We start from the raw sequence: 24,687 nt of genomic DNA, 5'->3' as shown, positions 1-24,687 counted from the left end.
GGCTCATCCTTGGGAGACGAATGAAAAAAGCCTCGTAAAAAAACAAGTATTTAATTTGACTGAATGTGGAAGTTTTGTTTTTAATAAAATTAAAGTATGTTTTTAATATTCGAAAAACATAAAAGAAACATTTTATATTGGCCTTCAACATTTCAAATTTTCATGCGTTCTCAACGGATGAATTAAAATTTTCTTTTTTGCGCAATTTTGAATTCGACGCTCCACAATCATTTGAATGTTTGAAGCGGTCGAACTAACGTTATAAACTAGTTTGACTCCGTACGAAAAGCAACAACATTACATTGTTTACCATATGATTGTCATTGTGCGATTGTTTTGGTTTTACTGTTCTTCACATACTGCCGTTTTTTGTGCATAGTACGATTATACAGCTAGTTATTGATAGTTCCACTAGTCCGCTCAACAGACGGTACACCTAATCATACGCATACTGTAACAAGTACTTGTGTTTTTTTTCTTTAACTTAGCCAGAACGTTGATGACGTTGTGTGTTTCAAGATTTTGATAAGCGATGATGAATAATAAGCTGGAGAATGTGGTGTAGAGATGTGTCATCTTCACATAATAGAGTTTTACATCACACGGTACGCTAGGTGCAACATAAAGGTTTCGTTCGAGTGCAATGTTTATTTCTGCTTGTTATCTTCAGCTATCCGGTGCTGTGATCTCTGATACGTAAATCAACCGGTAAACGAAAACAGAGTGCATCTTGGATGGTGATAAGAGCAGGAAGCTCGCAAAAGAAGAAAAATGTTCATCTGGGACCAATTCTGGAGCGACATATGCCCAACCGGATTAAGGCCGTGGGTGCAGACTAATAATGATCTTGCACCATGCTTCCAGGAGCTCGTACTGCAGCTGCCCATACTAGCGCTATTCGCCACCTTTTCAGCTTTCTACTATGGGACCCATTGGCGTACGGTGTCCCGCAATGAAACACAACTGCGAGCATTGCGGTGCCGGATTTGGGCATCGTTATTTTTAATATTCGTGCCAGCTGCAAAAGTGTACTACATTTTCCGCATGCAGAAGGAATTGTATCCAGTTGACATATTGCTCGCATGTGTACAGCTCATAGCATGGTCAATTCACTGCTGCTTTTTACTGTCCTCAGTGCGAAAAGGTTCTCTTAGTCACCGTGGTCCACTAGCACTTATTGTTTTATGGACTTCACTATTGGCACTACATGCCATATGGCTTCATACAAACCTTTACACGGAGTATTGGTTATGGTACGCGTGTCAACTATCGCTGTATCTCATCTATGGTGCAACACTTGTTGCGCCAGGGAATGCTCATTACGTGCGTCTCCGAAGGACGGAGGACGAAGAACGACAAGCGTTGTTATCCCAATCATATACGCGTTTCTTCGAGGACCTGGAAGAAACAGCACTTGGCCCAATTGAAGACGACGCGAATCTTTTTTCAAAAATAGTTTTCTACTGGGTCCGGCCACTAATCGCAAAAGGAGTCAGTGGGAAATTAAAACGCAGCGACGACCTGTTCGATTTGCCCGAAGCTCTAACACTGCATCGAGTTACGGAGAAACTTCAATCGGCACTGAATACAACGACCTCCTTGCTGAAAGCGCTGCACAGATGCTTCGGATGGGAATTTTATCTGGTCGGACTGTTGCGACTGTTTGGCGATCTTTCCGGATTTGCTGGTCCAATCTTACTCGGTGGTCTGTTACGTACGGAGGACAATGGAAACGGCACTACAATAACAGATCCAACGGATCCTAACGCAATGGTGGATTATCGTGCATATTACTACGCTCTGGGATTATTCATTTCGGCTCTGGTTAGTGCTTTCTCGGCAGTACATTTTAACTGGCGTATGACGTTTGTCAGCAGCAAAATGCGAATGTCCATCGTTACGGCCATATATCAAAAATCTCTTACCGCGAAGCAACTGCAGACAGCCCGTCCCGAAATACTGAACTTAATGTCAACCGACACGGATCGTATCGTAAACTCATGTATCAGCTTCCATTCGTTCTGGAGCATCCCATTCCAGCTGTTTACCACGCTATATTTACTCTACACCCAGCTCGGTGTCGCTTTTGTTGCTGGCGTTTTGTTCGCGGTGTTACTGATCCCGATCAATCGCAAGATCGCACAGAAAATTGGACAACTTTCGCAGGGCCTGATGTCGGCGAAGGATGGTCGCGTTACAATCACCACAGAAGCCATCAGTGGGGCGAAAGACATCAAGCTTAATGCCTGGGAGGATGTTTTCATCGGTAAGATCCATAACCGGCGTGAAGAGGAAATGCATTTCCTTGCGAGAAGGAAATATCTGGACGCTTTATGTGTGTACTTTTGGGCCACAACCCCGGTATTGATGTGTCTGTTCACCTTTGGTACTTCGATTTTGCTCGGCAAACCGTTAACTGCGGCTACGACCTACACCAGCGTAGCATTGCTGAACATGCTCATTGGTCCCTTGAATGCGTTTCCGTGGGTACTGAATGGTTTGACCGAGGCGTGGGTATCTTTAAAGCGCGTGCAGGAACTGTTTGACCTACCGGACGTTAATCTGCAGGAATGCTATCGCCCACTCAGCGCTACCGATGCATCGTTTTCCAATTCTTCGAAGCGTCCCGTCGTGCTAGCCATCAAGGATGGCAACTTTGAGTTTGAAATCAAGCGCAGTCGCAATGATTTGAAGTTGGTGCAGGAAGACATCATTGATTTCGCTTTCCGCGATCTAACGCTGCAGGTGCGCCAAGGAGAGCTCGTTTGTCTGGAAGGTCCTGTTGGTGGTGGCAAATCCTCGCTATTGCAGGTGATAATGGGCTACTTTAAATGCGTTGCCGGTGCCGTAGCAATCTCGACGGACATAAACGAAGGCTTTGGTTACGTTGCACAGACTGCCTGGCTGCAGCAAGGAACCATCCGGGACAATATTCTTTGGGGCGAAATCTACGATGAAGCACGTTATAAAGCGGTCATTCATGCCTGCGCATTGCAGTATGATTTGGATGCATTACGCGGTGATAGTACGGGCGTTGGCGAGCAAGGCCGCACCTTGTCCGGTGGGCAAAAAGCACGAGTAGCGCTGGCACGTGCAGTTTATCAGAACAAGAGCATCTATCTGTTGGATGACATTCTATCAGCGTTGGATGCACACGTCGCATCGCATATCATTCGTCACTGTTTGTTCGGGCTGCTGAAGGACAAGACACGCATCGTCGTTACCCAGCACGCGATGGTATTGAATCGAGCCTCGCAAATCCTTCACGTGGAAGCGGGCCAAGTTTCGCAGAGTGACGCACCGAACGTTGGTTCGCTGCTGAGTGATTATGATGATTACGACGAGGATACGAGTACCACACTGTCCTTGGCCAATGGTACATCGCCGTACGTAGCAGTGCGCCAGGAAGAGGACCAACGAAGCACCGACAGCGTGCTGATGGAAGAATCGCGTGAATTCGGTCATCTCGATCGAAGAGTACTCGGAGCTTACTGGCAAGCCACAGGACGTAGCCTTGGGCTGTGGGTTGTCATTGCCGTACTGATGATGCAAATATCTCGTAATCTTACTGATGCGTGGTTAGCGTACTGGGTTGGGACAACCAATCAAACACCCGGCAATAATACAACGCTGGCGGAAAGTCCTACCGTACTCGAACAAAAATCTTCCGAAGGATTGCTTGCAATGGTTGATCACCTTCTCGTACCAACAGTTACCAACGGAACAGCATCGTCTTTCTACTACCTGGGAGTTTACGCAACTTTGGCGATCAGTAACAGTCTGCTTACGCTAGTGCGAGCATTCCTGTTTGCGTATGCTGGTTTAAAAGCGGCCAAATGCATACACGATCGTTTGCTGCACAGCGTTCTATATGTTAGTACAAACTATGATCACCTTGTATTCGCCAGTTAATACAATACCCTTTCTTTTCCAGACTAAGCTGCAGTTCTTCGACATAGTTCCGCTTGGAAGAATCCTCAACCGCTTCTCTTCAGACGTCTACACAGTAGACGATACCCTACCATTTATAATGAACATTTTTTTGGCACAGTTTTTTGGGCTGCTGGGAGCACTGTTGATAAGTCTGTATGCTATGCCTTGGCTGGGATTGCTGATCGTGCCACTCGTGCCAATATATCTGTCCTTGCAAAACAAATATCGCTACGCTTCACGTGACATAAAGCGGCTTTCGAGCAACGCCCTTTCACCGCTGTATGCTCACTTTACCGAAACATTGCAAGGACTTACCACGATTCGTGCATTGCGAGGGGAGAAACGGTTCCAACGAGATTTTCTGTACAAGCTTGGTGAAAGCATAAAAGCACAACTATCTGCAGCAGCTACACAGCAATGGCTGGGACTGAGGCTACAGCTGTTGGGCGCTTTTCTCGTTGGAGGATCTGGATTACTAGCTGCCATAACATCTGCACATATGACATCCCCCGAGCTAGTAGGACTGGCCATTTCCTATGCGTTGTCCATCACCGGTCTACTGTCGGGGTTGTTATATGCAGTCGCTGAAACGGAACAGGAGCTTGTCGCAGTCGAACGTATCGATCAATACTGTCAACTGGAACCAGAAGTAAATGCAGATGGATCTGCCGATCCACCATTTGGTTGGCCTTCCCAGGGAGTGGTAGTTTTCGATAATGTACATATGCGCTACCGGGAACATTTACCATACTCCATACGCTCGATCAACATTAATGTGAAGCCGTGTGAACGTATCAGCATTGTCGGGCGGACTGGATCGGGAAAAACCTCCGTAGTCGCTGCACTGCTTCGTGTTGCACCCTTAGACAAAGGCACTATAGCAGTGGACTTTGTAAATATATCTACCTTACCTTTGGACGTACTGAGAAGCCGCATTGCGCTGATATCCCAAGATCCGTTCCTGTTCAACGGTACCATCCGTGACAATCTCGATCCGCGCGCAGTACACGTTGATTCTGAAATTTGGGAAGCCATCACCTGCTGTTTGGCAAGTCCGCTTGTGCAAGCGCTTGGGGGTTTGTACGCTCAGCTGGACGTTAGTGGAGCAAACCTTTCCGCGGGACAAAAGCAATTGCTCTGCCTTACCCGGGCACTGCTCAAGAAGTCAAAAATCGTGCTGATTGATGAAGGAACATCCAATCTAGACTTTGAATCGGAATCAGCCATTCAGTTAGTGCTTAAAAATGCCTTCCGCGGCCGTACGGTCATCGTGGTGGCTCATCGATTGCGAGGAATTCTTGACACCGATCAAGTGTTCGTCATGCAGGATGGGACCGTCATTGAGCAGGGTGTACCCCGCGATCTTGCCGAGCAACCAAATTCCGTGTTATATTCTTTACTGCAGGAACAGCAGAACGCTTAGCGAAACATACGTAGCATGTAACATAACCGCCTGATCGGTGTAATATTAGAAACTAGAAACAAAGAAAGAATGAAATAGAATACAAGAATGAAATATTAAAAATGTAATGTTTCCCGTACCATATTAACTAGTGTTAAGTATGTATGTATATTTAGTGTATTTTTTAAAACACCATGTTAAATTGTATTTTCAGTTTAAATGGAGTCTTACCTTTTATCACCTACAACTTATTGGTAACGAAATAAATTTGTTGGAGTGGTCAAGCTCCTTTTAGCCATATTTTTGCTCGGTGTTTATCTAACAGCGTTCTACACACGACGCAACGCAACCAATCTCATCTTTACTGTCAGCATGACAATAGACTTCAACGATTACAATCTCACACTCTGAATCGGCCCCACTCTCTGTTCAGGTTTCCGTCGTTCAACTCACACATGGTGCGCGTGTGCAAGGTGTTTTGCCGTATTATCTTATCGAACAGGTTCCTTTTTTTTATTTCCACCTGACCACTGCCGCTCAGTGATAGGCATATTCGTGAATTTACATATTATTTTCGGCAAACACCTATTCCGTATTGGATCAGCAAGGTCGTGTAAAAAGTGCAATTATAAAGGGCGTTTCCTCTCAACTGTTGGCAATGGAAAGCTTAGCTCAATTCAACCCAAATTTGCCTTTAGTGTTGTTTGTCAACGGAAAAAAGGTTATCGATGCAGCACCTGATCCCGAGTGTACTCTGCTGGTGTATTTGCGTGATAAATTGCGTCTCTGTGGCACGAAGCTCGGATGCGCTGAGGGAGGATGCGGTGCGTGCACGGTGATGGTGTCCAAGGTTGATCGCAACACGGGCTTACTTCAGCATCTCGCGATCAACGCATGCCTTACACCTGTGTGCGCCGTTCACGGAATGGCCGTGACCACGGTCGAGGGCATCGGAAGTACTCGCACGCGCCTCCATCCGGTTCAGGAGCGCATTGCCAAGGCACACGGTTCGCAGTGCGGTTTCTGCACTCCTGGAATCGTTATGTCGATGTACTCGTTGCTGCGCAGCTCTCCTGTTCCTTCAATGAAAGAGCTGGAGGTGGCCTTCCAAGGCAATTTGTGTCGCTGTACAGGCTATCGACCGATCCTGGAAGGATACAAAACGTTCACCAAGGAATTCGGCACCAACTGTGCTATGGGAGAGAAATGCTGTCGAAATGGAGGAAATGGTCATGGATGTGGACAGAACGGTAACGGAGAGATAGACACCGAGCTGTTTCAACCGAATGAATTCATTCCCTACGATCCCTCTCAAGAGCCTATTTTCCCTCCGGAATTGAAGCTCTCCAACAAATTCGACTCTGAATCGCTGGTTTTCCGTAACTCCCGAACTGCATGGTATCGGCCAACGAAACTCGACGATTTGTTGGCTTTGAAAAAGGCCCATCCGGAGACGAAGATCATTGTCGGTAACACGGAAGTAGGGGTGGAAGTGAAGTTCAAACACTTTGAGTATCCGGTCCTTGCGAATCCCACCCAAATAAAGGAATTGACGGAGATCGAGCGCCACGAGCATGGCATCAAAGTTGGGTCCGCCGTCACGCTGATGGAAATGGAAAATGTGCTCCGGAAGGAAATTGAAACCGGTCCTGAGACTGAGACACGCTTGTTTCAAGCTATCGTCGACATGCTGCACTGGTTTGCAGGCAAGCAAATCCGCAATGTTGCCTCGGTGGGAGGAAACATAATGACGGGAAGTCCTATTTCGGATTTGAATCCCATCTTTACGGCTGCTGCAATCGAGCTGGATGTCGCGAGTCTTGACGGTGGGCTTCGTAAAGTGCGTATGGGCGATGGATTCTTCACTGGCTATCGAAAGAATGTGATTCAACCACAGGAAGTACTCCTGTCTCTGTTTATCCCCCGTACTACCAAAGATCAATTCTTCATTGCGCATAAACAGGCCAAACGACGGGATGACGATATTGCCATCGTGAATGGCGCGTTCAATGTTCGTTTCCAACCGGGCACAGATATCGTGCAACAGATTCATCTGGCATTCGGTGGAATGGCGCACACGACAGTTCTTGCCAAGAAGACGGCCAACGCACTCGTTGGAGCTCGATGGGATGCACAACTTGTGGAACGTTGCAATGATTTGCTTGTGGAAGAGCTTCCACTCAGTCCATCGGCTCCGGGTGGAATGATCGTTTATCGTCGATCTCTAACATTGAGCCTCTTTTTCAAGGCATACCTAGCGATAGCCCAGTCTCTCGATAAGCAAGACATCCCGCATAGGACACCTGTTGGTGATCGCGAGAAAAGTGGTGCTAACACGTTCCATACATTAGTGCCAAAGAGTAGTCAACTGTTTGAGAAGGTTTCAGGCGATCAACCAATTACCGATCCAATCCGTCGGCCGCAGGTGCATGCTTCGGCTTACAAGCAGGTCACCGGAGAAGCAGTCTATTGTGACGACATTCCCAAGTTTGAAAATGAGTTATATCTGGCCTTCGTATACAGCACGAAAGCGCACGCCAAAATTGTATCGATCGATCCATCGGAAGCACTCAACCTGGAAGGTGTTCATCGATTCTTCAGTGCGGATGATTTAACAGAAGAGCAAAACCGCCTCGGCCCAATAGTCGAAGACGAGCGGGTATTTGCAAAAGATATTGTTACCAGTCATGGCCAAATAATTGGAGCAATTGTAGCGGAGCATGAGTCGATAGCAAAAAAGGCCGCTAAGAAGGTACGGATCGTGTACGAGGACATCTCACCAATTATAGTATCCTTGGAAGATGCAGTCGCCAGAAAGTCTTTCTTTCCTGAAGGGTCATTACGATTAGAATTCGGCGATGTGGACGCAGCATTCCAATCAGCAAGCACCATTGTGGAGGGAGAGTGTCGTACGGGCGCTCAGGAACACTTTTATCTTGAGCCCATCGCTTGCATTGCTTTCCCACGTGACTCGGACGAGTTGGAAATCATCAGCTGTAGTCAACATCCGGCCGAAGCACAGCGCAAAGTGGCCAACGCATTAAATCTGCCTTGTCATAAGATAGTATCCCGGGTGAAGCGTCTCGGAGGAGGGTTTGGCGGTAAAGAAACAAAGGTTGACCTTTTGGTCACACCCGTCGCACTAGCCGCTTATCGCCTGCGGCGGCCAGTTCGGTGCGTGTTGGATCGATGCGATGACATGGCTGTTACTGGAACTAGACATCCATTTTTGGTACAGTATCGCGTAGCTGTATCGGACGATGGATTGCTTCTAGCCGGTGAATATAAAGCATATTGCAACGCGGGATACTCCAGGGATTTATCCTACTCAGTAAGTAAATTGAAAAAAAACCGTCATAACTATACTATACGAAGTATTTCTTAACAGGTAATGCAGCGAGCACTGCTACACATTCAAAACGCATACAAAATTCCAAACCTCCGTATTGAGGGCTGGGTTTGTAAAACCAATCTACCGTCCTGTACAGCATTTAGAGGATTCGGATCTCCACAGGCAATGCTCGTAGCGGAAACTGTTATACGACATGTAGCACAACAGTTGAAACTTGATCATGTCGGTTTGATTGAGCGAAACTTGTATAACAATAATGGCGATCGTACACATTACCACAAGCTGATAGACAACTGTACTGTGCGCCGATGTTGGGATGAGCTATTGAACTCCTCCGAATTTCGTAAACGACAAACCGAGGTGGACTGCTTCAACCAAGCTAATCGATGGCGCAAACGTGGAATTGATGCAGTCCCAACGATGTACGGCATTGCTTTCAACGTACCCGGTCTCGACCAATCGGGAGCGTTGGTGCATGTCTATCAGGATGGAACCGTGCTGATAGCACACGGTGGTGTTGAAATGGGACAAGGATTGCATACAAAAATGATTCAGGTGGCAGCAACTGCCCTGCAAATACCCTTCGATAAGATTCACTGCTCTGAAACATGTACGGACAAGGTTCCGAATACTTCGGCTACGGCTGCAAGCGTTGGTTCGGATTTGAATGGTGCTGCGGTGTTAGAAGCCTGTAACAAACTTCTATCACGTATAGAACCCTATCAAAAGAAGAACTCCACAGCTGGTTGGAATGCGTGGATCCAACAAGCCTATCAAGATCGAGTTTCACTCTCTGCAACTGGCTTCTATGCAACACCGAATATTAATTACAACTTTGCCACAAACTCTGGCAATCCCTTCCACTACTACACTTTCGGTGCCGCCTGTTCCGAGGTGGAAATCGATTGTCTCACGGGAGATCATCAGGTATTGCGCACGGATATCGTGATGGATGTGGGTTCTAGTATAAATCCCGCAATTGACATTGGGCAAATCGAGGGAGGATTCATGCAGGGATATGGTCTTTTCATGCTCGAAGAAATGATCTACTCTCCGGCAGGAGAAGTATACTCGCGAGGTCCCGGCACCTATAAACTGCCCGGCTTTGGCAACATTCCTGGTGAACTTAACGTATCATTGCTAACCGGAGCACCAAATCCTCGGGCCGTATATTCATCTAAAGCCATCGGAGAACCACCGTTATTTTTAGCGTCGTCGGTATATTTTGCAACTAAAGAAGCAATTGCAGCTGCTCGGAAAGAGGAGGGAATATTAGATAATTTCCACCTTACTGCACCTGCGAGTGCAGCTCGTATTAGGATGCTTTGTAGCGACAGCATTACACGCAAGGTAAATCTTAAATCGCATGGTATGTGATTAATATGTTACAAAACTACCTCTTTCTATTACAGTTCTGCGAGGAAAACACCGGAGAATCTTGGAATATCATGGCATAAAATTGAAAACTTTATCACAAATAAAACTAAGGTGGGTATTCACATTACACGTTTCAGCCGTGAGGCGCGGCAAAAGTTTGGAAACAGTGGGGATATTTTGAGAGAAGCCATATAACGTTAGAAATACACTTGGCCGTGTTATATTGGAGCAACAAAATGTTTTACTTCACCTGCTACGGTATCTGAAGAAAATTACCTATTTATTTAATAGATTAAAGTCCAGATTATGAGATTTTACTCATTGCTTGTAACGAGACCTCTATGTCCGAGAGACTTCTCGGAAAAATAACTGCAATCCATGCTAGATAAACATGGCTCTTAATTCGAAATTAATAACAACTATATGCAACTCCATTGAGGAAGCTTCAACGCCAAGGCACATGATATGCCGGTTTCTTATCGTTGAAAGTATTATCGCGATAAACACGTGTACAAGAGTAAACATGCATGCAGTTTTCTTTTTTTTCGGTTCCGTTGCAGGACTTCACACAATCTCCTGTTAGCCGATTGGAATAAATGCGGATGATGTCGGAGTTCGTCATTCTCCCTCTCTTGGGCACAGGTTACAGCAAGAGATAGTTCATATTCTCTCCCACATCGCGGCTTTTACCGAAATGGATTCACACCGTTGCCTCGTTGAAATCTTCTGCTCGCACTCTACTTGAAGCTCACAGCTGAGGCCATCACGAACGAACAACGCACTTAAGTCACATTTCAATCAGCTCTCCGTGCTCAGTTTAACGCAAACCGTTGCCCGCAGAGATAGTGTAAAATTAAAGGCCGTTCCTGTGTCTTCGTAACGCATTCCTGCTAGTGCCACACGTTGTCTACTGGAATAGGATTGTCCGTAGCAAACGGAGCTAAAATTAAAACAATAAATTACAAACGCAACCGAATTTTGTATCAGCCAGTGCATCAGTTTCCGAAAGTGTCTCACTCTGGTAGATAATAAAAAGTTCATTAAATTGCGCACCACCAGCCGTTAACAACAGTAAAAAGTGGCACAGCACAACGATAAGCACAAGTAAGGCAAAGTGCAAACAACCGTACAGTAACTGTGCCGTAGTGTTTTCTCTCAACATCGCCAAAAAGTCCACAATGGCCCCACCGAATGTTTGTGGTGAACTAGATGGTCTGTTGCAGCAATTCGATGGAAATCAACCACTGGTTTTCTTCGTCAATGGAAAAAAGGTAAGTGAATGTTCCAGAGACTGGATGTCCCGTACCATCACATCCGTTGATAGTGATGATGACGATGATAATTTAAATCTCGTCAGTCGGAGTATGAATATTTTCCTACCAACAACAAACCCGGCAACAAACTCGATGGCAAACACTGATAACGGTTATTTGTGATCATCGTATACAATGTTCACATGTTGCTCGAGAGGGTAATGAAAGCGAAATGTGACAAGCCGCTTCCATCGTTGAACCGTAAACATTTCATTTCGCAAGTATCATCATCATCAAGCCCACTGTTTCTCTCCCTTCGGTCAGTCTTACTGTTTGCTATCTGTCTTGTTTGCTTGAAATCACTCTCGCGGAGGTCCTCTAAGATTCAGCGCCAATCTTCGCGACTGCGAAAGACTTTGATTGAACGTTTCCAAGCCATCGTCTCCGTTTTTGATTACGTTGATTAGCTCGTTCGTCACTGTAGAGCTGGCACGCATGAACGTATTTCAAACTTTACTCATGTCTCTTTCCCTCTCAGGTTACCGATGCAGTACCTGATCCCGAGTGTACTCTGCTGGTGTATTTGCGTGACAAATTGCGTCTCTGTGGCACGAAGCTCGGATGCGCAGAGGGAGGATGCGGCGCGTGCACGGTGATGGTGTCCAAGGTTGATCGCAACACGGGCTTACTTCAGCATCTCGCGATCAACGCATGCCTTACACCTGTGTGCGCCGTTCACGGAATGGCCGTGACCACGGTCGAGGGCATCGGAAGTACTCGCACGCGCCTCCATCCGGTTCAGGAGCGCATTGCCAAGGCACACGGTTCGCAGTGCGGTTTCTGCACTCCTGGAATCGTTATGTCGATGTACTCGTTGCTGCGCAGCTCTCCTGTTCCTTCAATGAAAGAGCTGGAGGTGGCCTTCCAAGGCAATTTGTGTCGCTGTACAGGCTATCGACCGATCCTGGAAGGATACAAAACGTTCACCAAGGAATTCGGCACCAACTGCGCCATGGGAGAGAAATGCTGTCGAAATGGAGGAAATGGTAGTGGATGTGGACAGAATGGCAACGGAGAGATAGACACCGAGCTGTTTCAACCGAATGAATTCATTCCCTACGATCCCTCTCAAGAGCCTATTTTCCCTCCGGAATTGAAGCTCTCCAACAAATTCGACTCTGAATCGCTGGTTTTCCGTAACTCCCGAACTGCATGGTATCGGCCAACGAAACTCGACGATTTGTTGGCTTTGAAAAAGGCCCATCCGGAGACGAAGATCGTTGTCGGTAACACGGAAGTAGGGGTGGAAGTGAAGTTCAAACACTTTGAGTATCCGGTCATTGCGAATCCCACCCAAATAAAGGAATTGACGGAGATCGAGCGCCACGAGCATGGCATCAAAGTTGGGTCCGCCGTCACGCTGATGGAAATGGAAAATGTGCTCCGGCAGGAAATTGAAACCGGTCCTGAGACTGAGACGCGCTTGTTTCAAGCTATCGTCGACATGCTGCACTGGTTTGCAGGCAAGCAAATCCGCAATGTTGCCTCGGTGGGAGGAAACATAATGACGGGAAGTCCTATTTCGGATTTGAATCCCATCTTTACTGCTGCTGCAATCGAGCTGGAAGTCGCGAGTCTTGACGGTGGGTTCCGTAAAGTGCGAATGGGCGATGGATTCTTCACTGGCTATCGAAAGAATGTGATTCAACCACAGGAAGTACTCGTGTCTCTGTTTATCCCCCGTACTACCAAAGATCAATTCTTCATTGCGCATAAACAGGCCAAACGACGGGATGACGATATTGCCATCGTGAATGGCGCGTTCAATGTTCGTTTCGAACCGGGCACAGATATCCTGCAAGAGATCCATCTGGCATTCGGTGGAATGGCGCCCACGACAGTTCTTGCCAAGAAGACGGCCAACGCTCTCGTTGGAGCTCGATGGGATGCACAACTTGTGGAACGTTGCAATGATTTGCTTGTGGAAGAGCTTCCACTCAGTCCATCGGCTCCGGGTGGTATGATCGTTTATCGTCGATCTCTAACATTGAGCCTCTTTTTCAAGGCATACCTAGCGATCGCCCAGTCTCTCGATAAGCAAGACATCCCGCATAGGACACCTGTTGGTGATCGCGAGAAGAGTGGCGCTAACACGTTCCATACACTAGTGCCAAAAAGTAGTCAACTGTTTGAGAAGGTTTCAGGCGATCAACCAATTACCGATCCAATCCGTCGGCCACAGGTGCATGCTTCGGCTTACAAGCAGGTCACAGGAGAAGCAGTCTATTGTGACGACATTCCCAAGTTTGAAAATGAGTTATATCTGGCCTTCGTATACAGCACGAAAGCGCACGCCAAAATTGTATCGATCGATCCATCGGAAGCACTCAACCTGGAAGGTGTTCATCGATTCTTCAGTGCGGAAGATTTAACCGACGAACAGAACAAAGCTGGCCCTGTGTTTCATGATGAATTTGTGTTTGTCAAAGATATTGTTACTACTCAGGGTCAAATAATAGGCGCTATCGTGGCTGATAATCAAACAATTGCTCAACGTGCCGCCCGTAAAGTGAAAGTGGCGTATGAAGAATTGAAACCGATAATCGTTACGCTGGAGGATGCAATCAAACAAGAGTCATTCTATCCCGGATTCCCAAGAATCATTATAAAGGGAGATGTAGAGGAAGCGATGTCCAAAGCTGATGTGATTGTCGAAGGTGATTGTCGTATGGGTGGACAGGAACACTTCTACCTAGAAACGCAAGCATGTCTCGCTGTTCCAAAAGATTCAGATGAAATCGAAGTCATCAGCAGTACCCAGCATCCTACCGAGATTCAACATCACGTGGCACAAGCACTAGGAATACCCGCTGCTAAGGTAGTTTCACGCGTTAAACGTTTAGGTGGTGGCTTTGGTGGGAAAGAATCGCGTGCCGCCATGGTAGCCATACCAGTTGCGCTGGCCGCACATCGCATGGGACGACCAGTGCGTTGCATGCTGGACAGAGATGAAGATATGGCAGTGTCCGGCACGCGACATCCTTTCTATTTCCGCTACAAAGTTGGAGTCAGTAAAGAAGGAAAGCTAGTGGCCGGAGATTTCTGTTCGTATAACAACGGTGGACACTCGATGGATCTTTCGTTTGCTGTACTCGAGCGTTCAATGTTTCATATCCAGAATGCATATCGTATCCCTGATCTACGCGTGCGTGGATGGGTTTGTCGCACAAATCTTCCATCAAACACTGCATTCCGTGGATTTGGAGGTCCGCAAGGTATGATGGCGGCCGAAACAATGATGCGTCACGTTGCACGCACACTTAAGCGGGACTACATTGAGTTAGTGGAAATGAACATGTACCGAGAGGGAGACACAACGCATTACAACCAGCAAATCGAAGGATGTAACGTTGGTAAATGCTGGAGTGAGGTTCTACAATCTTCCGACTTTGCGAACCGTCGACTGGCTGTTGAAGCATTCAATGAAGAGCACCGTTGGCGCAAGCGCGGCATACACGTTGTGCCTACAATGTTTGGCATCGCGTTCACCGTACTGCATCTCAATCAAAGCGGTGCATTAATTCACGTCTATCAGGACGGTACGGTGCTGCTCACACACGGAGGCACTGAAATGGGTCAAGGATTGCACACGAAAATGATTCAAGTCGCTGCAACGGCTCTGGAAATTCCATTCGATCGTATCCACATTTCCGAAACGTCTACTGATAAAGTTCCCAATACTTCGGCCACCGCCGCCAGCGCTGGTTCGGATCTAAATGGTACGGCGGTACTGAACGCGTGCCTAACCATTCGCGAACGGTTGGAACCGTTCCGCAAAGAATTCCCCGATAAGGATTGGAATTTCTGGGTCAGTAAAGCGTATTTCAGTCGAGTATCACTGTCGGCAACTGGGTTCTATGCTACGCCTGATCTAGGATACGATTTCGGCACTAACTCGGGCAAAGCATTCAACTATTACACGTATGGTGCGGCTTGTTCCGAGGTGGAGATCGATTGCTTAACTGGTGATCACCAAGTCATACGGAGCGATATTGTGATGGATTTGGGATCCAGCATTAATCCTGCAATTGATATCGGGCAAATCGAAGGAGGATTTATGCAGGGTTACGGTTTGTTCACACTCGAGGAAATGATCTATTCGCCCCAAGGACAGGTTTATTCACGCGGACCCGGAATGTACAAATTGCCCGGTTTTGCCGATATTCCTGGGGAGTTCAATGTTTCACTCTTAACTGGTGCTCCTAATCCACGCGCGGTGTACTCATCGAAAGCGGTTGGTGAACCGCCACTTTTCTTAGCCTCATCGGTTTTCTTCGCCATTCGTGATGCTGTAGCTGCTGCTCGGCAAGAGGAACATCTTGGTGAAGATTTTACTTTGGTTTCACCGGCAACATCAGCTCGAATTCGAACAGCTTGTCAGGATAAGTTTGTTGAACGTTTTACTAAGCAACTGAGCATTAGTCACGAAACTTCTCACAACGTTCCCTGGAATGTTATGCCTTAATCGATACGAAAATCTAATCTACTTCAACCTCAATACTCACACCGGTGCTACACAATTTTGGGATTCTCTCTGCTGTATGTCAAATATATTGTTTGGCAGATATCTAATTTGGAAGTTTACAGAGGCTACTCAACAGGGACTTCATCTTCTAGCGTTTGCCCGGTTTAAACCAGGAACCGATTTTGGACATTTTTGTCTTCTTCGTTGTAATCAATTCTTGTTCGGAGCTTTTAAGTGATGGGTTTTCTTAGAAACAAAATGGTTAAATAAAAAAGCCCATAACCAAATCAATTGTTAGTTTTAAAATATGGGTTTAAATAAAAAAAAAAGTTTAAAGACTTTCACTTACCAATGTCGTTTCTTTCCGGCGAAACATCATCCATTTCGAGGGATCTTATTTTTGAAATGTAATACAGCGAAGTCACTATATTCATTGGGGTTTCAGGCGCACTGTTAGAACGACCAAGACTATGATCACCATCACCACCGGATGAAACGCCTGATTGTTCAATTGCTCTCAGAGTGTTCCTTGGTGTATCAGTCAAATCGCACTGATCGCCATTGTGGAAATTCTCTCCGGCATCACGACTTGTTCCGGCGTTCGCTTGAAAACATGTGGTACGAGCAGAATTGGTTTTCCTTCTGCGAAAAGTGTTGTTTAGGATTTTCTTGGAAACTTCACACGATCGAGAGTAGAACGAATATTCTCCTTCGTGTTTCATTTTCAGAAACATATCATCCGAATTCTGTAATCGTTGCACAGCGTCCGTTAGCTTGTCGCAAATACATCTGTTGGCGAAAAGAAAATATACGACATTAGTCTTATTATATCTTTTATACGAAACCCACCCGAAACCTTACTTCAAATTCTCGATCTCTCTCTTTAAGCCATCAATCATTTCACGATTATGTTGGTCCTCCCTTTGTCGGGACACTTCGGCGTGAACAATCTGTTCCCTTATTTCTTCCAACTGTTGCTCCATATCCATTTTCTTTTCTCGCTCGGCTCGAAAGATTTTGATGGGATCTTGATGTTTCGCTAGTGCTTTTGGAGGTATTGGTGGTTTTTTTCGGACGATATTTCCTCTTTCTATTGGAGCATGTGAAACTTTTGGGCGTCCTACCGGTGGACACATCAAAGGAATCATACTGCAACGGCGATCATTCGTTTGCCTTCCTTTAGTTCCGGAATTGTCATCATCGGTAGATTCAGTTCCGATGGTAAATTGTGGCAATTTTAACGGAACTATCGTTGACATGCTTTCTCCTACTCGAACCTTGTTGAGGCCACACCTTTCCGGTCGATTGACCGACAAATTTTCTGCACTGCTCCAACGATTGCAGGATTCTTTCAGGGTCAGGTTGATTCGCTCACTACTGTCGTTCTTGGTTGCTTCCATGCCAATAAACGTATTGTTGCGTGTTAACTTTCTGGCTTCCCGAATGAATTGTCCCATTTCTGGGGATGTTTTAGCGTCGTACGGCGATGTGGTTGCCCGGAGCACGTCCCCAACGGAGAGGTTTTTGGTTGACTGCATTTTACAAGATACGACGACGCGGTGACGAAGACAAAACTAATAGTCAAAGGTTACTTCGACTCTTAATAACCATCGAGAGTCAATTATAGTTCGCTTGCCTGTGATGACTTTAAAAATACATGCTAAATCAAACTATATTTTTCGTTACAGATTTTTTTGAAGCAATACCTACAAATGAAGTAACCATTCTGTCATCTCTAATTATGCTACAAATACATTAACTGTTCAGTGACAACTGTACAAAATAATGATGTTTGAATTTATATTTATTTTTTCCAACTTTCCTCATTCAATCGTTTCCTAGTATTTTTCCGGCATTCATGGAACAACTCATGCTGGGTAGCTTTCCATGTGACTTTTCGCGTGGGAGTACACTGTGTCTGATTAATGTTCACACTGAGGACAAAGGTTTTAAAATAGCATCTCCATAAATCTGTTAGCCGGTTTTGATTAATGTTCCTACTTGCTTACACATATTCTTGTTTTACACCCAGAGCAGCATCCTATAGTACTGGTTTTCCTGTACCTCTATATTTTCCTGAACTTTTCCTTGTACCGAGTGAATCCTGTGAACCGGAGCTAAAACCACCTGTTCACGGCGGAATAGTAAGATTGAACAATAAGGAAACAAAACCACCCCCGGATAGACAACAAAAACAGATTCCGTTGACAGTGTCGAGAAAATGGGACGATAGTATCAAATTGGTCGTACCGAAAGATAGTGTAGACGAGTGTCAGATTTGCCAGCCAATTCCATTCATATGCAAAGAGAACAAAAATAGACGTAACAGTAATCAATTATTGTGCGCCACCGATATTACATACATTAAGCGATGCGTTTATCTAGCGGCTGATTCTAATAACGTCACATCTAAGTATTGCTAGGTAAGCTTTCAAACGTAAGCATCGAAAGTTTAGTAATAGAAGATGGGTAGGGACGGTAATGATGGATTAAATTATTATAAATAAAATCATACAGCTAGGAATCATGTGCCAATATTGCAAACGCTTAGAAATGGGAAACTATCCATGTGATCGTATGTGATGTGCGCACAATGATCCTTCAAGCAAAGCCATGAGAATTATGTTAGTGAAAAATATACATTTTTATGATCAATATGATGGTAAAAGCTAGCAAGAAATGCAAGTCAACACACAACTATGTTAACGACATTTGTCGCAGAACATTTACAATCTGTACGATGAAAATAAATTATGCAAAAATGTAGACTGCTACTGCCGATAGGAAAGCTTCAAGGATCTCTCTGTTATAAGTACACAGGATGAAGAAAGCTGGTTTGTTAACAGGCGGCATTATGATGCGATTGATTGTAAAATGTATCGATTTCATTTGATTGCGTCTATCTACTCGCTGCTTGTGATTAGTGCTTGATGATATGGTTGGTAGGGACTGTTAGGCTTGGTTTTCAATGTTGGTTACTTCTCCCCCATTCTGTTTCTATACGCTCTACAGCAGTATTTCAAAAGCAGCTTTAATGTAACGTATCGTCTTCTGGTACCGACGAAACCGATTACATCAAATCGACGCAAGCAACGCTGCTGTATCGCGCACAGGAAAAGCAATGCTCTTTGTTTGCTTTTTTGAACAACCACATTTACTACCAGCCATCGAACTCATCGTCCGAATAATGATTATTATTGGTACCTGCGTATTTTTTGTTCCTTGGATCCTGAATAGGGGGTGAAGTGCGCATACCCGTCGGTGTATAACCTCTCGAATAACCTCCACTACCGCTACCGCGCCCATCACGGTGTGGCCGTTCACGATCACTGCCCCGATCACGATCCCGTTCACGATCACGATCCCGATCCCGATCCCGCTCACGCTCCCGGTCACGATCGTAGTTCGAGTGACGTGTATGATGTGGCGGTGAAGGCGGTGGACTAAAGTCGTTCTCGGTTTCGTACGTCGACATGACGGAATAGTCGTACCGGCTGTCCGGTGAGTAACGACCTCGGTCCGGGCTGTATCGATCTCGCGCATCAATTATGTTGTTGGGAGAGTATCGATTGTTCGGTGGTGGTGGCGGTGACATTAATCGTCCCAGTGGTGGAGGTCTCATTTCACCCGGACCGTGTGGTGGTGGCATGAAGGGTGGCATAAACGGAGGCGGAGGACCAGGCATAAATGGTGGCATAAACGGTGGCGGTGGAAGCACTCCCAACAGTTGAGGAGCATTCGGTGACTCCACGCGAATAGGCGAGGGGGCAGTTAGGCCGAGATCGGTTTGCGTAATGGAAGCATTTGGTAAGTTTACCATACCATCTGCAAAACGAAGAAACCATCAGTATCGACGTTAGTGGGATCGTCACGTTCACGTTACTTACCGCTGGAAGCAGAGATATCACCAAGCGCCGTAAGCTTCCGCCGTAGTGCACTGGACTCGCTACGGGCTTCCTCTAGTCGACGTTCTGCCTGTCGGGCGGTAAGCCATGCATCGTGCGACCGTGTTTCAAGCGTAGTGTATTGCGCCTTATGTGCCGTTGCTTGCGCTTCAATTTCTGCCCGCAGCTTATCGTTTTGCGATCTACCATAGTACAACAGTCAACATAAAGTGTCAATATCGAGATTTTATCATACGCCCCGATCTTATCATACGGTCGACTTACTTCAGTTGTTGTATTTCATCCTGCATGTGGCGTATCTTTTCAACCGTAGTGGTCGTTTCACCCTGTTGCTGCATCCACATTGCTTCCTTCACGCTTAGTTCTCTGGAAGTTTAACAAGCAAAAAAAATAGTAAAACAACCCAAACAAACTGTCGTTTCCAACAGTTACCAAACATACTTTTGCAATTGTGTTTCCTTATCCTTAAAGTAAGACGACAACACTTCCAGTCTGGTCTCTGCTTCCAGCTTATCTTTTTCCGCTTTGCCATACTCTCGCTTAAGTGTCGAAATTTCTTCGTTTACCATCTTCATGTGATCTTCCACTAGCTGGCGAGCAATCTACAACACAAAACAAAACGCACACCGAATACATAAGAAAAACTGTGATCGAAATATCTTCATCCGAGTTGTGGTACTACCACGCAATACTCACAATTTCACCCTGTAATTTATCCTGCATGTTCACCTTTTCCTTGGTCAACAGTGCTATTTGGGCTTTCAATTCAATCGAATCAATCATTCCTTTTCCAGTATTTCCACCGTCAGATTTCACTTCCTTTATGCACTCTTCAAGTGCTTCACATTTCGCTTCCATTGCTACCAGAGCTTTGCGGCTTTCGTCTGCTTTACTTTGAGCGGTCTTCAATTCCTTAGTTAAACGATCAATTTCTGCACCAGTTTCTTTACGCATACTGTCCACTTTCGTTCTCTGTTCCGACTGCAAGCTGGCCACTTCTTCCTCGAGCTGTTTGCGACGATCGGTCAGCTCAGTGCGCGCCTTTTCCAGCTCTTCCAAACGTTCGTTAAATTTACCCGTTTGATTACCGATCGCAATCTGTAGCTCGCTGTTTTCACGACTCTTTTCGGCCAGCGATGCATTCATCGATAAAATGGTTTGCTGCTGTTCGTTTAACTGACGCTGAAGCTCTTCCACGCTCAGCGCGATCGAATCGCTTCCGTTTTGATTTAACAGCTCCGCCACCATTTTGTTCAGCTCCAGACCAGCTTCGGCGGCATTTTCCAACTCCTTTTCTAGACCGGCTATTTGATCTTGCAGCTCTAGTTTCGCCTGCTCAGCAGCTTCCAGTTCCGCCTTCAGTGCGATCACCATATCGTTTGAACCGAATGAATTGTTTTCAATGCTCGTTAGCTTATGCTTCGTTTCCTGCAGCTCAGCTTTTAGCAGCGCGCTCTCTTTGTACGACGTCATCAGATCGCGCTCGATCATGTTCAGCTTGTATATGAGCGGTTTCTCTCGCCGATTCTTATTAATTAGATAATGTCCCAGAGAAAACACCAACAACGTGAAGGATGTGATCGCTAGCATAAGGATAAGATCGCTTAACTTGAGCGCTTCTTGTACAAACACTTCGATGTAATCTCCTGTCAGTTGTTCCTGCTTTTCACCACCAAAAACGTCTTGCAGGTGTTCCGTACGGTCATCAGGTGCCATATGCTGAGGCTGTTCAGGTTCTTTTTCGTTGTTGTGCACATCTCGGTCCATCGGATTATAATCTGATCCACCGTTCGATTGTTTGATCGACGGTGGTACGTGTGGTGCTGTTGGCGGGGGACAATCGATACCTGTACTGTCACAATATCCGTTTTCTGCAGGCACTAGGTAAGAAAATAAACGAAAGTGATTACTTCAAAGCAAAATATTACAATATTACGCGCTATAATAAATTCACTGCCACGAAGAAAAACAGATGGAAACTCGGGAAACTGGCATCAAGCCGACTGTTCTAAAAATAATCACACACAGCTAAGAAACACAGCTCATCCCCTCATACGAATTAAATAATAACAAAGGTTGGAACCGTTGCTGTTTCGCTCATGGTTTACCATTGACGCACTATTTGCAACGATACAAAAACGCGGGACAGTATATAACGTATGATCGATTCCGTTGCTGAAACCAGTAAAAGTTGTATCGTAGCTTACCTTCATTGCCGTTGCTAGCCAGTTCTTTAACGGGTGGAACGATTTCAGAGCTGTGTAAATGATTATTTTCAAAAGGCTCGGCATTTTGTCGAACATTACCAGCATCCTCGTCCTGCGGAAGTGTGGTTTGCGGTACGTCAACTTGTGCCGGCAAATGTAGATGTGTGTCGGCAACTGTCTGCACATTTATGTTTTTCTCGGCATGTTTTACTTCCGGTGCCCTCTGTTCCGTATCCAACTGATGATTATGTTGATGATCGTGATGGTGATGGCCATGATGATGATCGTGATGGCCATGATGATGATGGTGATGGTGATGATGACTATGTGCCAATAAATTACCCAAACCACCTCCAAGGATGCGGCTGGGCGGCGTTGGTTGACTATCCGAATATTTCGAAGTCTCAACTGTGCTAGGCGCATCTTCCGTTTCGGTGACAGGGGCCGGTTCAGCTGGAAGAGGCTGAACAACATCCGTAACTACTTCAGGGGGCAACATCGTTACAGGTACTTCAGTTTCAGTCATCTCTACAATGCTTAATGGTGTCGTAACTTCATCGGCTATCGAGACAGAATCCATCGTGGGAGAATCTTGGACAACTTGCGTAACTACGGGTTGCTGGGTAACCATTTCGCTTGGAGGATCATTTTCCGAAGCGGTTGGATTTTCAGTCGTTGCATCGGTAGAATTTTCAGGTTCCATTTGCACCGAACCAGATACACTTAAACCATTAAAATTTTCATCAGTTTCTGTCGATTTATCATCGCTTTGCGTTGCTTGTTCTGTTACAGTTGTGCTATCTTCTGTGACATTTTCATCAACTTTATCAGCACCTGGTTGTTGTTCTATGTCTTCATTATCTTTCACCGAGGGTTGGATGTTGATTTGGTTTGTGGAAGGTACCGATTCGCTTGTATTCTGCACACTATCGTCCGGCTTGGATTGTATCTCTTCAGCAACAGCTTGCGGACGCTTGGCATCGTCTTGACCATCATTTGGTAGCACCTCTTCAGAAGTAACTTCAGTTTTTGGACCTTCAGCAGTAGTGGCTTCGCCACTAACATCATCGGCGTTATTATCCTCTGCTTCTTCTTTCTCTACTTCATTGTTGGTATCTGGTGCATCATCTTCGTCTTCTTCACTAACATCCTCGCCCTCTTCCTCTTCTTCATCCTCTTCGGTATCTTCGGCTTCAAGTAGTTCTTCCGAATCGTCGTCATTTTCTTCAACTGTCTCATTTTTCGAAACATCTGCACCATTCGGTAGGTTGTCTTCAACTGGCTGTGTGCTGGGTACCACTTCCAACGTAGGAGTTGATTTCACGCTAGACGGCGCATCTATTGCGGCAGGTTCAACCGACGAACTGTCCGAAAGAACATCATTCGTTAGGACAGTCCCCTCAACCACGGTCGTTTGCAAAACTTTCTCTTCCTCGGTAACAGGTTGCGTTGGCTTGATATCCAGACTTGTGTCTACCGTGTCGTCGACTTTAACTCGATCAATCGATTTTATCACGATGCTAACCTCTCGAATAAAATCCTTTGGTGCCAGACCGATCTTGCCAGTAGCCTTTCGCACAAGAAACTCCTTATCTTTGCCAATATTTTTGGCTAATATATCGACGGCTTCATTCTGGTCCAGATTCACTTTCTTTTCGCCACCGCCACGAAACCGTAGAACAGCTCTGCCTTTTGCAATCACACCTGCAAGTAAAATTATCCGAAATGTATTCCATTAGTAAACACACGCAGAAAAAACTTGTTGACATGTAATACAAAATACATTAGGAATGGTATCATGAACCAACAGTCTCGCTTACTCTTTCACAATACCACTTTTACTTTCATTTAACTGCAATCCTAAGGACGCAATAGGAATATCGGTCAACCGTGGTTTGACCCAAAAGAGACTGGCTGTTTGTCTGCTTGCACCGATCAAGTAGAGAGAGAGTTGGATGGGTCTTTGGAATCATTCGCTACTCTTTTAGTTGAACTTACTTTCGCACTTTGGGTCCCCGCATTCTTTGCTGGATGTTTCGAGAACTAGGAATACTAAAACTAAACACAATGTATGTACAAAACAATTAACAACGGATATTTTCATGGTTTTCCTCTAAATCTAAGCCACATCACTTCTTGAACATCAGGAATATTTTTTTCCTTGTAATTTGCAACTGTCAAAATCGGCTTTTTGACATTAGGCAGATTTCGATTACGTGGACCAAGAAGTTTATACCGTACGGTTCGCTACCTTTGCTAAGCGCCATCGAAACCATTGATGAAGAACCAACTACACTACATGCAGTATGGTAGGTAAAATTTGAAAATAAAGATCATGTCCTTGTGATCGTGCATTCATCTACTATGATTCAAATATCTCCTTGCCTCTTGTGCCAAGGTATTAGATAATGCAAAGAACTAAGACAGTGTACATATTTAAAAAGAAAACAACTGTGTAGCAGTGATAACCAACATGGCTATTTACTGCTAATCTATTAGGTATAGGTACGATCGATCTTTATGCTACAAAAGTTCAAAGTATCAAGTTACCGCCTTCAAGGACTGAACACGCTTTCGGTCCTGAAACAGTTTAAAAAGAAACGAATAAAAACATTAGGGTGCATGGAGCTAAAAAATCTCCGTACCAAGAGACAGTGAAAGTACGATCAGAGAGCCTAAATAAAATGTGCGCGAGAGAAGAAAATCGACTTGGGATTATTTCGACGCATTGTG

At 45.5% G+C, this 24,687-nt stretch overlaps 4 protein-coding genes across 5 annotated transcripts; 3 read left to right on the top strand and 1 right to left on the bottom strand.

Moving 5' to 3' along the window:
- Nucleotides 1-301: 301 nt before the first annotated feature.
- On the top strand, nucleotides 302-5,635 carry LOC125762816 (ATP-binding cassette sub-family C member 10). The gene is made up of 3 exons (XM_049425319.1): nucleotides 302-605; nucleotides 671-3,873; nucleotides 3,935-5,635. The coding sequence occupies exons 2-3, from the start codon at nucleotides 772-774 to the stop codon at nucleotides 5,354-5,356; spliced, it is 4,524 nt and encodes a 1,507-aa protein (XP_049281276.1). The 5' UTR covers nucleotides 302-605; nucleotides 671-771; the 3' UTR covers nucleotides 5,357-5,635.
- A 49-nt stretch (nucleotides 5,636-5,684) lies between these two features.
- Nucleotides 5,685-11,040, top strand: LOC125762821 (xanthine dehydrogenase-like). Its single transcript, XM_049425335.1, has 4 exons — nucleotides 5,685-8,666; nucleotides 8,724-10,037; nucleotides 10,100-10,175; nucleotides 10,625-11,040. The coding sequence occupies exons 1-3, from the start codon at nucleotides 5,994-5,996 to the stop codon at nucleotides 10,142-10,144; spliced, it is 4,032 nt and encodes a 1,343-aa protein (XP_049281292.1). The 5' UTR covers nucleotides 5,685-5,993; the 3' UTR covers nucleotides 10,145-10,175; nucleotides 10,625-11,040.
- Nucleotides 10,677-16,186, top strand: LOC125762820 (xanthine dehydrogenase). Its single transcript, XM_049425334.1, has 2 exons — nucleotides 10,677-11,335; nucleotides 11,856-16,186. The coding sequence occupies exons 1-2, from the start codon at nucleotides 11,243-11,245 to the stop codon at nucleotides 15,840-15,842; spliced, it is 4,080 nt and encodes a 1,359-aa protein (XP_049281291.1). The 5' UTR covers nucleotides 10,677-11,242; the 3' UTR covers nucleotides 15,843-16,186.
- Nucleotides 16,187-17,628: 1,442 nt separating this feature from the next.
- LOC125762819 (transport and Golgi organization protein 1) lies at nucleotides 17,629-24,152 on the bottom strand. 2 transcript variants are annotated; one of them, XM_049425332.1, is made up of 8 exons: nucleotides 23,953-24,152; nucleotides 21,955-23,658; nucleotides 20,444-21,627; nucleotides 20,189-20,349; nucleotides 20,012-20,113; nucleotides 19,730-19,929; nucleotides 19,047-19,667; nucleotides 17,629-17,969 (listed from the first exon to the last, which is right to left on the bottom strand). In XM_049425332.1, the coding sequence occupies exons 1-8, from the start codon at nucleotides 24,056-24,058 to the stop codon at nucleotides 17,884-17,886; spliced, it is 4,164 nt and encodes a 1,387-aa protein (XP_049281289.1). In that variant the 5' UTR covers nucleotides 24,059-24,152; the 3' UTR covers nucleotides 17,629-17,883. The 2 variants fall into 2 exon arrangements, with proteins under 2 accessions (XP_049281289.1, XP_049281290.1); XM_049425333.1 differs by having other exon boundaries at nucleotides 22,297-23,658; nucleotides 23,953-24,151.
- Nucleotides 24,153-24,687: the final 535 nt, after the last annotated feature.

The sequence above is a fragment of the Anopheles funestus genome, chromosome 2RL (genome assembly GCF_943734845.2).
Source record: "Anopheles funestus chromosome 2RL, idAnoFuneDA-416_04, whole genome shotgun sequence".
Taxonomy (NCBI): Eukaryota; Metazoa; Arthropoda; class Insecta; order Diptera; family Culicidae; genus Anopheles; species Anopheles funestus.
The sequence above is the reverse complement of the archived record's forward strand: the minus strand, read 5'-3'. Positions and strand labels throughout refer to the sequence as shown.